The sequence below is a fragment of the Mycteria americana genome, chromosome 10, assembly GCF_035582795.1.
Source record: "Mycteria americana isolate JAX WOST 10 ecotype Jacksonville Zoo and Gardens chromosome 10, USCA_MyAme_1.0, whole genome shotgun sequence".
NCBI classification, from domain to species: domain Eukaryota; kingdom Metazoa; phylum Chordata; class Aves; order Ciconiiformes; family Ciconiidae; genus Mycteria; species Mycteria americana.
In genome coordinates, this window is record NC_134374.1 from 19,127,772 (window position 1) to 19,142,665 (window position 14,894).

The following is a 14,894-nucleotide window of genomic DNA, read 5'->3' on the forward strand; positions in this document are numbered from 1 at the left end:
TCCTTACACCCAATACCTCCTCTAGGTCTGTGATAAATAGCGTGGGTCTGCGTGTGTCGGAGCCGTGTGGATGAGGTCCTCGTCTCGGCGCCCTGTTGGCCACCGGAGATCTGGACGTGAATCCTTCGTGGTTCTCACGGGGATCTGGAGCTTGTTGGATTATACCATCTTTTGTAATGGCAGGTGTATGCCACAGGGCAGGTTTTAAAATTCCTGTGTTGGTGGATTGCATTAACCCATCCTAAGTCAGGTATGTAAAATTCCATTAAGCGAAAACCCTCTGGCATTTTCTCACCCATGCTTGAGCTCTGCAGGCTATGCTAATGCAGTGCGTTTGCTCATCTATTAGGAGGATGATGGCTTTAAAATAATAACATTTATCTTTGGCAGCGGACCTACAATAGTGCACGCCGAGTACAATTTTGTGAAAGGCTCTGCAGATGTTGCCTCATTCAATCTGGGTCAAAAAGAGTGCTTAGAATCATAAAGGTTAGAAAGAGATCAAATAATTCGGAGGTTTTATTGCTGAATAATGTACTTGGAAAATATCATTCACCATTATTAGACTAAGTGAGTACAGAAAACACAGGACTCAATAGTAATTTCTCAGTATTGGCTGATTTTACTGTTTTTATAATGTAGCTAAATTCCCTGTTATTGATTCTAGCATCGATTATCGATCTGGAAATCTAAATGTATGTGCTGGTGGGAGCACACAGGAGTTGGACAATTAGGGAATTAGGCTTCCGCAGATCCCCGCAGCGCCTGGCAGCGGGCAGCACACCCGCGGGGCAGATGGATGCTACTTTTGGGGAGCTGTCGGGGTTTTGGGAGCCGGCTTCACAAACGAAGATGGAAAAACAGGAAAACACCCATTTTATGTGTGTTCTTTTCCATGCCTGCGAGCTTATGTAAACTTGGTCACGCAAACCCAGATGGGGTGGGACGCCGGCACCGGGATGGGGGCTCGGTGCCCGCGCCTGCGACTCCCGTCACCCGCTCCCTCCTGGACTTTTCATATTCAGATTCACATCTGGATGCTCTGGCAGGGACCCAGCTTCAGTGACATTTAGTAATCAAATCCACATGGCTGTCGGCTTAGCAACAGCAGCCAAACCTGTCTGCCCGGTGAAACGCTTTTCCAAACGTTTGCAAGCGGTGCCCCTGCTTTCTTGTTCAGCCCCCACTGTGGCTGTGTCCCGTGTCCGGGGAGAAATACCGGGCTTGGGCTGAGATCCTTCCCTGTACATCAATTAATTGCAGGGGTTGGGCTAGTGAGAGACCAAAGCCGTGGTCCCATAAGGGCTCTGCATCCCAGGGTGAGCCCATGGACCAGAGCTGGCAGCATCGCTGTGGGAGCCACGGGCTCCCGCCGGGCTGGGGCTTGCTCAGGCATGCGATGGCTTCCTTTGTTCAGAAAAAAAAGACAAATTTTGGAGTATGTTCATCTCCTGTTCTCCACACTTAGCTGTTGTCAGCATTAATATGCCATTAACACATGCTCATTAGAAGGAGAATGATTATACCCTGCAGAATATGGGGGAAACCTTCATTAGGCACTAACATATTGAACTGAGCTGCAAACTTCACGTGGGAAAACTGGGGAAGGTTCTGCTCAGCATCAGGTTTTCCTAATTTCTCCTCGTTGGTCTGATAAAAGCACCTCGTCTTCTAGCACGTGCTTTCAGCCAGGGCTGCGGGTGATGCGCAGGTGAGCCTGGGCTCAGGCTCCAGCACTAAAATCCTTCTCGGGACCTCAAACCCATCTTCTTCCAGATCGAAGACGTCCTCATCAGAGCTTATTTTGGCACGCAAAGAGGACGCAAGCCCCCTCCGAGGGCTATGCTGGCTCTTCAGGCTTAACGAGGTGAAATCTCCGCGGAGCTGGGAGATGCTCCGGGAACAGATTTGTTGAGAAAGTAGATGTCATTTCTACATCCTCGCTTTTCACACTGTAACGACGTTGTAAGCGTTCATCTGGCCTTGCTGCCTCCAGTCTGAAGCCATAACCTGCCATGTGTGACAGGGCAATTGCTCGCCCCGGTAATGATTACAGCGGAGCCCGGCGTTGCTCCCTTGTTTGCTCGGCGCGTGGCAGCTCGAGGCATGTGCATGGTGCTCTCTTAAAGTCAATCAATAAGAATAATTGCAAGTTCAGGTGGGGGTGAGGGAGGAAAGTGCTGTAGCAGACAAATATTTGCAGATTAAGACCCTGTTTACATGCAGATGCCTCTTGTGATAGGTAACAGGGGACGGACAATAAGGACCATATGTGGTATTTAATCAGAATTTATTTTAAATGGGGTGATTTCATAGATTTCCATGGAGCTGACAGCTGTCCTCTATTAAATGTGATTGTGCTGCCTCCATCCCTGCCCTGCTGCCCTGTCTGCCCCGGGGTTTTGCGGGATTTTGCAGCATTGGCAGAGGGGCATTGCGGTCTCATACCCCTCACCTCTGTACGGGTGCAGCCGGGGGAATCGCATGGATCAGTTTTCACCTACAAACCTCAGCAAAGGAAAAATGGCATTTGATGGGCCTGGATTTCCCGTTGTGAAGGTGAAAGAAAGCATAGCCGCATCAGGAGCACAGGAAGGCGCTGGGGGAGGTAGCCCTTTCTTCTCGTGCCCGCAGCAGCCTCAGGAGCAGCGATGCTGGGCTGAGCGATGCCTGCTGCCTGCGAGACACGGGATGTGCTGGAGCTGCAGCTGATCGTGGGGAGGCCAAAACCGCAGGTTGGAGGGTTTCTTCCTGCAGAGATGGAGACAGAGAGGGCTGGAGCTGCCCACCCCCGGCTCACGTTGCCTTCAACCCCTTTGACGTTGATCCTGAAACCTGATAATGGGGAATTATGCCAAAACCAGAGAGGTGAACTGTGGTTATCTGTCATTGAAGGGGAGGGAAGCGAGGTGGTGAGGTGAGATACCAACATGCGACAGGTCAGGCTTGGAAGCTTTCCGGTGTCTACCAGTGCCTTCATTAGAAGTAGAGTACCATCTCCTGGCTTGCGGTGGCTGGATGGACGGACGGATGGACACCCCGGCTGTCGAGGAGGCAGGTTGGTGGCCGTCCTAGCTTCACCCAACTTGTTGGTTATTTCTCCTCCAACCTTAATGACTTCTCCATCTCAGCCTGCCGTGCTGTCCGCAGGCAGAGCAGCCGCAGGCTCCCATCTAATCGCATCTCGCCACGTTGGAAACGTGGCTGCGTCCGTTTGCTGGATGCTGTGTGACTCATGTAATCACCATGCGAAATGCATCATTCATAAACTGTTTAGCGCGACCTTTTGTACAGTAGCACTAATTATTATTATCACAGAAGCCCAGTAAACTAGACTAGTAATTATCAGGGATTTATTTGAATGGACAGCTAAGCTATTCTTGGCAAGTTAGTCAAAGCAGTTGTCATGACAGCCACACAAATGTGTCTTATGAATTGGGTTAATTAGGGTAATTAATAACTGTTGTTTTGCCCTTTTTAACAAGGTATCGCCTAGACACTATCAAAAAATAGCAATTGTACCTAACGGAAATAGTCTTCTTCTAGCAGCAACCTTCAAATCACAAAATCAAAGTAGTAAATACCCGTTGGGTTGTCGTTTCACAAAGCAGTGTGTCATCCTTCTCCTTGCGCAAAAGCAGGGAGTAAAAGGCTCTGTTGTAATTTTTCTGCTGAGCTTCCCCTGCTGTGCAGTGTTACCTAGAGATTGGTCATCATCATTATTGATATTATTATTATTTATTTTAATGCCGTGCTGCTCCGAGCCGTTCTCGCAGAGGGATCTCTGCCGTGCCCGGCGCCGTGTGGGTGGCGAGGGCAGCCCCAAGGTGCTCCCGTCGGTCGGAGCAGGCTCTGCAAGCGGCAGGGCTTAAAGCCAATGTTAAAGTCGTGACCGTAAGTTATTGTTGTTTTGGTGGTGCATCGTCACCATCCGCATCAGGATGGCTGGTGCCAAGCCACCGAGTCCTCGCTCAGCAGAGCATCTGCTTCTTTCGGAAGAAGAGCTTTGCTGAATAAATGGATTTGGGTTTGTCGTGGTTGTTGCCGATATTGAGTAATGGTGTAACTAACGCTCTTAATAACCAAGTAGCACCAAAGAGCCTCAAAAGGAAAAAAACCCCATAGTCCCCATCCGAGGGAGCACCCTGGGCACCCCCAGCCGCCTCGTAGCGGGTTTGCAGCCTGCGAAGGGGCCGGGCCCCGTCCCACGCTGGTGGGCTTGCCGGCACAGGGCACCCTCTCCCCGAGGACTGCGAGATTTGGTGCTGATTATTAAAAATGGCCCACGATTACAGATGCGACTGAGGAATATTATGTAAGTTTTGTAGAAAAATGACCTGAATAGATGAGTGAAGGCTCTGGCTGGTTCTCCAGCTGCACCGAGCCCTGTCTATTTATATCACCTCTGGGCTTTCGAAGCCCTCTTTTAACTAAAGCTTATTTGATAACACACATCTTTTAAAAAGAAAAGAATAAAAAAAAAATGAAGAAGGAAAGGGGGGAAAAAACCCTAAAGAAAAACACCTCTATGGAGAAGGTAGGGTTTTAATGAAGAAATATTTTACACCATTCTCCTACAACCTTAGGGCTAATAGCCTGGAACTGGTACTTTGGCTCCTTAAAAAGCCCAACAAGACAAGCCAATTACGGCCTCTGAAACATTTTTATTTTTAGTTCCTTGTAATAGCAATTCATCCTCGGCTATGGTACATTAACTGGAAGGAACAAGAAGTAGTAAGGTTTTGGCATCTTTGTAATAACCGAGGGGCTGTGTTTACCAGGCTGTTAATAATGTGGGGTGGCTGTCGGGCAGCGGGAGCGGGCAGCGTGGGGATGGAGAGGGGCATCGAGTTAGCGCCGGAGCAGAGATTCCCTAACCTGGCGAGCGCTTTATTACAATTTATTTCCCTACACTTTATTCTGGGAGAAAACAGTCTCCTGTTGGGTGAAATTCCGGTGCGCCCGAGCTGGCGGCACGGCTCAGAGGGGAAGAAGGGCTGACTGGAGGGTGCTGGTGTGTCCCCAGGGATGCTGGAGCCAGGGTGGCACCTTTGGGAGCAGCGAGCTTCGAGCCGGGCTGAGCCGAGCCGGGCTGAGCCGAGCCGAGCCGAGCTGGGCTTTGCATCCCGCTCCCCACCCGGGCTCTGCACGTCGTGCCGTGGCCACCGAGGATGGCGATGGCAGCAAGGCCAGTCCTGCTCGGGTTTGCAGTCGGTCTCAAGGCTGCAGGATAATTTTGTGGGCTGGAGAGCTGCATTTTCCAGCCCAAGTAGGGAAAACAAAAAAAATTGTGGAAAAGTGGTTTTGATAAATAATTTTGTTGAGCAAAATCCCCTTGAGGCTTAGAGTGGGAGCTGGCTGAGGCTATCCTGATTGCAAGCCTTCCCGGGCAATTACAGATAAACAATGTAAATGATAACACGATGAGCACACGGGGCAGTGTTCGCCTCAGTTTTATTATCCACCATTGCCGGGGAATTTTAGCTGAAGCCAGGCGGGAGCTGCTGGCACGGAGGTTCACTCCCAGAGCTGGGTGTGGATGCACATGGCCACGTGCCGGGGGCACACGCGGGACAGGATCAGGCCTCCAGTGAAGCCGTAGGATGGAAAAATCTGCAGGGTATAAAGTGATATGTGAAGCGCTTGTTGCTTGCTCAGAAATCAGAAGAAATGGGGCTCGCACTGAGACACGGGGCAGGGACGAGGTCCCCGTGCGCCCATCCAGCCCTCCCTGGCTGCTCCCGGGGCTGCCGCCTGCCGTGGCATGGGTCTTGGCACCCCCCTGCCAAATTTCTCCCCGCTAAGCCGTGAAGCGGGGAAATCCTCCGGCTGCCGCCGCGAGCCCCCTCGCCCGCCGCCCTGGGGTGCCTCGGGGCGTCCCCGTCTCCTCCGGGATGCAGGAGCGGAGCGAGGTGCCCCCGTGGCGGCTGGCACCAGCCGAGCCTGGCTGTGCCTTTGGGTGCCCAGCCCTGTTTCGGTGTGCCCCCGTGCCCCCGTGCCGGGGCTTGTGCACCCTCAGGGATGCAGCCGGCGGGGCGGCCGCCCCGGCATCCCGTCACTCTGATGTGCCGAGCTGGCAGCGGCATCTCACACCTTCGCTATTTTTAACTCATCTGCAGTGATTTTTGGTTTTTCTTTTTCTTTTTTCCTTCTTTTTTTTTGCAGTGACAAATCTGTGATTTCTCCTGTTCCCTACAAAACACATCGGTCTGACCTGCCGCTCCAGAAGGTGAATGACAAGGAGTTTTATTTAGCCCTAGCGATGGGAACATTTAAAAAAAGGTTCCTCTGTTATATTTGTTTTCATTCCTAATGGCAGGAGGCAGGGAAAGGACAGTTCTGAAAGGTTTTTTAACAAACCTGTAAGTCATGCCCCATTACCCTGGGGCTGCTGATTAGATCCAGATTGTTTCTCGCACTACTTAGGGAGGGGTGTAGTCCATGCTGGAAGCTGCGTGCATGGATCCATTACAATTCTGAAAGTCCCAGGCATAGGTGATGGGAAAAACCCCTTGTATTAGGTTTATTGGCTATTATATCCCCGCAGGGAATTTTCCTCGGCGTGCCGAGGCAGCACCCCCATGCAGAAGGCTGTGCCCCGGAGGGCCGGCGAGCTCGGCCCCGTGCCCGTTGGTGGGCACACGGGAGGGAGGCATTGCCCCCCTGCCCCAAAATCCCTCCTGTCCCAGCCCTGGGGGGGCATTGGGCAGCTGCCGGGGCATCGCCAGCCTCCTGGCTGCTCACAGTCCAGGGAAGGCATCTGTATCCTCTCCCCTAGAAAGCATGCCCCCCTTTGAGTCAGTATTTTGCTTTTCGATCGATTTTGGGGTGGTGGTGCCGAGCGGGTGCCTGCCCCGGCGGTGCTGCTGGAGGGACCCCTGTGCCACGGCCACCAAAGAGCTTTGGGTTATAGGTGCCATCTGAACATAAGGCAGGTTTTTTTATTATTGCATTTTTGCTCTTCATAACCATACTGTAGTTTTCTGATATGTTGACAAATTCAACCGGGTGACACTATTTGTGGCTTTCAGGAGTGTAATTATGGCTTCGTTGTGTGTTGCTGCTCTCGGGATTCAATCTGGGTTTCTAATCCTATACCCTTTTTCGAAATTACATCACAGCAGCTCCTTTCCTCCTGCCTCCGATCCGTTTTCAGACAAAAAATGACAAAGCCCGTATTTATTTGGGGAGGGGACAGGAGTTCAGCGCGGATTAGCGGGCATGCCTGCGCCATAATACAGTCTGGTTTGATACTTCTGCTCATTCTGATGAGCGGGGTGATGCTAAAGGATGAACTCTCCCAGTGATTTCTCTGCAATGCTTTTTATTTCATCAAGAGAAAATGGAGGCTGGACTCAGTTCCTTCGGTGTTTAATAATGTCCATCAGAACCAAATGCCCTTTATTTAAGCTGCAGTAATAATTAGAGGGTCGGTGGTGTTAAGCAGCCATGGAGTCTGGCTCTGAGCAATGTTCATTTTGCCTCATTAAATTTGGAATTAGTGCTTAAAAGGTCAGAAATAAATATTCTGTTTATATTTCGGGGATAGTAAATCTAAATGGATGCTGTGTTTGCACATCCTCGTCTCTGCTCGTTCCTGCTGAACTGAACGAGGCACCGCTCCATTTGGTTTAGGCAGCAATCAGAGTGTCTGCAAAAAAGCCCGACCCCAAAACCAACCCTGGTTTCATTGATCAAGGGCAGGAAAATGATCTGCTGTATTACATCTAATTATAAAACATCAATATCAGATGCTAAATGCACTTACTCTTTCAGAGACGCTATGTTGCTAGTTTACAGTTTGCAATCTCCTGTATTACAGGCTTTAACAGCGAGCTGGGCTGTAGGGAGATGGCTGCAAAGGGAGATGCCAGAGGTCAGATCCTTTGAACCTTTATTGAGCTCCTCCAGGTGACTGGCTCTTAAACGCTCCTTAATAAGAGCCGAATTGCTTCACGTTTTCCTTCTGTCTTGCCCGGGGCTGTTGACGCAGCAGAGGTGCATCCCTCTGCCCCTCTCCCCTGGCTTGAGCTCCAGCGCCCGTGGAGCGGCTGGAGCTGCTGATGGGGACCGGTGGCCAGCCGGGTCCTTTCCAAAGGCCCTGACCCCGTGGGGGTCTCCAAGCCACAGCACGGCTCGGCTGCCGGAGGAGAGGGCGGTGGGCTCCCTTGGGGCGATGCAGGCATCGCTCACCCCACCGTGTCCATCGGCATTTGCTGAGTTTCCCCCAAGGTGGAAGCACCAGTAGCTATTCGGGTAGAGTTTGCACGGGGGGGTTTAACCCTAAGCCTTGGGCTGGTGCCGCTCTTGCATCTCTGATACCCACCATGCCGGGAGGTGCCGATGCTGAGGAACTGGGAAACACGGGTCTGTCTTCTGTTACGTCTTCCTAGGCTGTGGCCACGGTGCTCAGGACCCTCACCCGTGGTTGCAGACGTTGCAGATGCCGTCAGCGCCTGAGCGGAGCCGGTGGCGAGCGTGGGGAAGGAGGAGCAGAGCTCCTCAAGCGGGTCATGCACCGCGGTGCTCGTCCAGGCTGATCTCCAGCCACCGGTCCTGGCCTCTGACCGATGCTCCGAGGCAGCGGCATCCTCGTCAGCAGCTGGTAGCGCAGGGCTAATTACGTGGCGTCACACACAAGGGGGGAAAGTCTCTCCTGACGTCCTTTGTGGTCCGCTCCCAGCCCGGAGCCGGGTCTGATGAGTCTCCTGCCCGTGTGCGGAGGGAGACCAGCCGCCTTGCTGGGCCTGAGAGCATCCGGTCGAGCCCGGCTGTTCCTCTCGGGGCAGTGGGGCTAGATTTTGGTGTTTGGTGGGGTTTTGTACCGCGCCTGCTCCCTGTGGGAAGCAGTCTCAGACCGCTTATTTATTTCCCATGGGCTAAATAAGCAGCTTGCTAAATGATAATGACTTTCCCTCATTGCTGATCTGTACTTCGTTTGACCTGGTCCTTCCTTTGAAATTTTTCCTGTTTCCCAAGTGCAGCTGGAGTGTTTTTATTTAATTTTCATGAATTCTATATTACCTGCAATATAGTTCAAACCATAAGAATTAAGTGCTGGTGAGATCTCCTAACAGGCAGCAACAGTTTTATTGCAGATGCTGGAGCCTGTGATGGAGTGGCCCGTGGAGAACAGGACCAAGGATACAAGAGGACCAGGAGAAGCGGTCTTACAAGCCCTGCCCTTCCCACTCGGGAGGCCCTGTGGATTTTGGGGAACGATTTGCCATTTCTGTGGTCCCCGACGATGCCTGCAGCACAGAGGGAAGGTCAGGAGACCGGTGCTCCTGGTGAAGACGTGCAGCTTGATGCAGAGAATGAGGAGCCGTTGTGTGTTTCGGGAGGATTTTCTGAAACCCAAAAGGAGAGATGCACATTGCAGCCTTGGAGAAAGGTCCGCTTTGTTTTTTAATAATAAAGGGTGACATGCAAGCTTTATTAACAAGGCACGTAGGGGAAAAAAAAAGGCTCAAGGGATAACCCTGAAAAGTGGCGCTAAATGTGTCATTTTTATGAAGCTGATTTCGTGAAGGGTCTCTACATGCTTTGGCAGGAGGTTGCAGCAGGTTTACAATAATCTCTAGAAAGATAGAAATGTTTTCACCCTGAAGTGAGAAGAAGGGCAAAAAAACCCACGTTGAGATCTTTAGAGTCGTCTTCCAGGGCGGAGGCTGGCAGAGAGACGGATACCTGTCACTTCGGGTGGGGAGAGATGGGTCCAGCTTTGAACAACCATGGACTTTGCTGGGGGGCTGATGTGCGGACCGAGGAGCCAGACCCTCCATCAAGAGCCTGGATCCGGACACAGCGGGGAAAGCTGGATTTTCACCTCCATGGAGTTTGGTTGGAAAAAAACAAACCACATTTGAAATAGCTGAAACGAGGGAAGAATGAGAAAGAGCCAGATCCTGGGCATCTGCCCCGAGGTGGGCAGGCTGGCAGGGACACGGCTGTGCTGGTCTGAGCCTCCTGGGGACACGTGTCCCCTGCCCTGGGGACCGACCCCAGCCAGCATCCTCTATTTTTCCATCAGTCCACAGCAGTGGTCGTGCCCGGAGTCACCACAGCCCGCTGAACTTTCTGCTGGCACTTGCATTAATTCCCCTTAAACCGCCTCTGGATCCGCCGGGGTTTATTTCTGTTTCTAAGGCAGGGAGTGAGCAGTCGCTAGAGCAGTGCCCTGTTGCTAACGGACCTTTTGCTGACGGGAAGTCACCCCCCCCGATGTCCAGGTCAAGAAGAGTTGTACTGACGTTTGTACATCTTTTTTTTTTTTTTTTTTATTTTTATTTAATGGAATTGGCAGTCCTCAACTGAAAGCAACCGCTGGGGGGGGAAAAAAAAAAGTTTAAAATTTCCCTGCTGATTGCTCGATTCCGAGTGTGTCTGTTGTTGTATTTCTATTTGTGTTGCTAAGGCAGCAGTTAAAAGCATTTGTCAAATTAGGCACTGGTAAGCTGCGTGCCAAGCCAGGGCTCTCTCTTTGATGGCATTGACACCAACACGCCTGCATCTGGAAAGCAAATCCCGAGCCCGGAGGACAGCAGGGTTTCTCTCCTCTAAGAGAAACGCCGGCTGAGACCACAGACTTTATGCTAGGTGTTAATCAGCGCTTCCCGATGTCTTGAATGTATCGTTTATTCATAGCACAGAGGCTGAGGGGCTGATCCTGACAAGCGTGAGCATCCTTTATTCGCGTTACGATGAGCAGGAGATAAGAATTGGCAGTGCCGTTTGGGAGGTCCTTGCCATACCCAGCTCTGGACATGGAAAGGAGAGGCTGGGTTTGAGGCTGGGCTTCCCTTTGATTTCTACAGGAGCGACGCTGATCAGTGAGAAAGTAAGGGTTTGTTTGCTTTTGCCAAAATAATGAAGAAGATGAGGGCTGGCCTCTCGATGATGCACTTTGTGAAGAGCACACTTTCATCGGCGCCAGCCAGCCTTACCTTTTCCCTCTTTTTTGTGCTTCGACTTTGTTCTTTGGGCCTCATTAAGAGAGGGAGCGGATCCTTTCCTAATTAAAGTGTTGACATGTCGGAGACGCTCTCCTTCCCCGTCGTTTTGCCTCTGTTTGTAAGTGATTGCACTTCGCAGGATGAACTAGAATTAAATCAAGTGAACTTCGATTGAATAATGCAAGCTATAAAGCAGCCCTTCTCCATGAAAAATCTCATTTCTTTTTTATTTTTCTGTTTTGATCCCCTAGCCTGCATGGAGATAACCTTGACGGATAATCCCATGGCTGAGGAGAGGCCTCGTAAACTGCTGGGCTGCCTTGTGCACCGGCGGGAGCGCGCTGGTGCGGGCAGGGCAGGCAGCCCATCCTTGTGCCGGTGCGGGCAGGGCAGGCAGCCCATCCTTGTGCCGGTGCGGGCAGGGCAGGCAGCCCATCCTTGTGCCGGTGCGGGCAGCTCTTGCTCAGGGTGCAAACCCCCAGCCCAGGGAAGCACACTTCCCATCCTTGTGGCCATGTCACTCCTTGTCTTGTCCAAAATCTGGAAGTAATTAGCATTGGTCATGCTGCTTTTGGTGGCGCGGGGGATTCGAAGCCTGGGAACGGATGCTGTGACCGACCCCGCGGGAACCCGGTTGCTTGTGTGTGGACTTGGGGGTCGTGTCTTCATTAGCAACGTGGTGCAGAGCATCCCGAGCAGGGGGGATGCACGGACACGTGGACCAGGGAGTCCGCACATTACTCCCGTCCATCAAACTTAAGTAATGGGGAATTTGCTCGTTGGTGAATGATTTCAGTTGGGCCAGGATTTGGTCTTTTTTTGGGTCAGAAATCAATAGCAAAGCTCCAAGTGATGTTGGTCGGAGGGGGATTTAGTGCGAGGCCTGCATCTAGGCTGCGGCAGGAGACGTGATGGCAGTAGGTGCGGCATTTCCTCAGCCTGTGGTGGGGTTTCGGTGGCACCGGTCGAGCGTTCCCTGTGGATGGCCTTGGTTATCCCTTGGCCCCTGAAGCCTGGGCCGTGCAGCGTCAGTGTTCTGAGCATTTTAAAGCTCTGTGATGTACATGTATATATTGACATTTGCTCTCTGGGTCCTCCCACCCGCCCGTTCCTCTCCCGGTTTTCCTGGGGCTGAGGTGCGCGTACCCAGGGGTGAAGCTGATGGAGATAATGGTGGGTGCAGAGGGTCTCATGCTGCTGCTGCTGGGCACGGCGGCAGGGCTGGGAGGGAGCCAGCTGAGGCTCCAGGCTTGCTGGACCTGTTCCCACATCTGCCAGCGCAGGGTGATGGAGGGGGCTCCTCACCGAGCAGGGATTGCTCCGAAACCGGCTCCGATCCCTCCTGCCCTCCATCGCTCGGCTGCCCTGAGAGCCCGTTTGCAGGGCTGGGACCTCCCGCCTGCCCTGCGGGGCTGCTTGGGGGACACACCGTGGGGTAGCATCCCTCCCCCTGGGATGGCAGCGCCAGGATTGACGGATAAACACAGGATCAGGCATCTTCTGTGGCATTTAAAGTCTTGGGCGTCGCATATTTTAAAAATACATGTGTCCGTTTGCTCCCGAGCTCTAACCATCAAAGTCGTCCTGCAGGACCGAGGATGCAGGAACTGCAGGGACCAGTAGTTTGTGCAGTAAATCTCCTGCGTGAATCTCCAGCAGTAATTACTATGTGAAAGTAATAACCGAGCTGTGCTGAGTGCTAGGCCAACTCCCCCGGCTCGCAGCTCCTTGCATGTTTCTCTCTGGGAGGCTCCTGTTTGGTAAATTAGATATTGTGCTGTATTTCAGAAAAAGTCACGCTTAACCAATGCTGCTTTTGCTTTATTATCTTGGCAGAGCAGTGTAACCTCTGCCGGGGTACGATTGGATTTCACATTCGGCTCTGCTGCAGCGGCCCCGCTCCCTGCATCCTGCCGTTGTGATTACGTTAGCAGCAGACTCTGCTTTCCTTTATTTATTGAGACATTAAAGATGCATGCATTTATTTTTACCATGTTCATAATTGCCATAAAAACAGGCCATAGTATCCCAGAGCGGCTCTTTGGGAAGGAGGGCGGCCGCGAGGCCGGGGCGAGGAGGAGCCGCGGCAGAGAGGAGGCAGGACAGGGCTGCTGGGGCAGGCGGCTGTCCCCGCTCCCGTCCCGGGGAGACTCTGCTGCCAGCCCAGAGGAATGGCAGAGCAGAGTCTGCCCCTTCCGCTGCCCAGGGTGCCTGGCGGGGGCAAGGAGCAGCCCCCGGGCCAGGGGTGATGCTGGTGGGAGCCCAGGTGGGCTCCCTGCAGCTCTGGGGGGACTTTGGGTGGACAGACGGACTGGGGTGCCTGACTTACGCAAAGAGATCCGCATCCTCCAGGGTACCCAAAGCCCAGGAAGGATTCTGGCCAGGCCGTGCAGATCCCACCATGTCCCACCACATGGCTTCCACTGTGACTCACCATGTATCTCCCACCACATCCCACCATGCAGCTGCCTCCATGTCCTACCATGCAGCTCCCACCGCATCCCACCATGCAGCTGCCTCCATGTCCTACCATGCATCTCCCACCGCATCCCACCATGCAGCTGCCTCCATGTCCTACCATGCATCTCCCACCGCATCCCACCATGCAGCTGCCTCCATGTCCTACCATGCAGCTCCCACCACGTCCCACCGTGCATCTCCCTCCATGTCCCACCGCGCAGCACCCACCACGTCCCACCCCACGGCTCCCACCATGGCCTCCCGGGTGGTAACACCCTGCTCTCTTCCCCACCTTCTGCCTGCTTTTTTTGGTTCCTTTGGTACCTGCTGCGAGCACCAGAAATCTGGGGGTTTGTAATCTGAGGTTAAAAGAGGGTGTTTCAAGTGCAGAGCGAGTTAGTGGGTTTTGCTTGCAGATGACAAATCCATTGACTTCCCCCCTCCCGGTTTCACTCCCCTCCAACTTTTAAGCATGTCACCCATTGTTTGCTTTTTTATTAATAACAGAGCCCACTGTCTCTGCAAATGAAATGATGTAAAACAAAGAAAAGTGCCCGCATTAAATTCTCTGGCAGGGGATTACCTTGCTGGCATTTACATATCTATGCAATAAATATTTTAACATGTTAATTATACACTAATAAGAAAAATACCTTTTGAACTTTCAGTCAAATTGACACACACAGAACGGAGTCCATCGGGGAATTAAAAGCAATTAGTTTTGTAACAGAGCGTAGTCACATTGTTTCTTCTCTGCAAATTGTTCTGTGGTCACCAGCCAGCCTTTTCTTTTTTGTGAAAGCTGGTGGAAAGACTGGCAGGGACTGGAGTTTTCCGCTCCCCGCTCCGTCCTGCTCGCTGGGGTCTGTCCCGTGCCGGGACGCTCCTTCCCTCCCGCCGGGCTTGCTGGTGGCTTTCGTCCTGGCCCTGCAAACCCGGCTCTTCCCAGTCATGGGGAAACCAGACTTGTAACCATCTCCCTTTTCTTTTCCTCCTTCCAGACTGAAAACTACTCCTTCGATTCCAACTACGTGAACAGCAGAGCTCATTTAATAAAAAGGTACGTAGGCTCGCTTGAAAGCACTTGGGTTTGCCCCGCCAAATCCTGATTATTTAATGTTCTTCCTTACTGTGTCATATATTACTTGCTTTTTTTAATATGCAAAACGTTTCAAGAGTAATCATTTGATTTTAAAAACAGTATTTACTTCCTATTAAGTCCCATTGCTCTTGGTCGGCAGTAAAGGCAAGTCTTTTTTTCTTCTCTTTGGCTCCTTCGCATGGGGAAGTTGCAGAGAGTTAGGTGGAGTGCTGTTACCCTGACAACTTTCAAATTCATAGAGTTTATTCTATTTGAATGCACAGGAATAAAACGATAGATTTGGATGGTGAGATCTCCCTGCTGTGTGAGGCGGGGGAAAAGAAAAAAAAAAAAAAAAAATCTCGTTTGGGGGCAGGTAATTGCGTTGGATACACGCT

The 14,894-nt window shown here is 52.0% G+C and overlaps 1 protein-coding gene across 4 annotated transcripts in view; it reads left to right on the plus strand.

Moving 5' to 3' along the window:
- Positions 1-14,894, plus strand: part of PCDH19 (protocadherin 19) — a 59,190-nt gene that overhangs the window by 13,928 nt on the left and 30,368 nt on the right. For 3 of the 4 annotated variants that reach the window (XM_075513522.1, XM_075513523.1, XM_075513525.1), the window contains exon 3: positions 14,417-14,475. In XM_075513522.1, the coding sequence (XP_075369637.1) occupies positions 14,417-14,475 (59 nt within the window). Of the gene's footprint in view, positions 1-9,098; positions 10,254-14,416; positions 14,476-14,894 lie in introns of those variants that run through there. The other variant, XM_075513524.1, reaches the window with a different exon arrangement.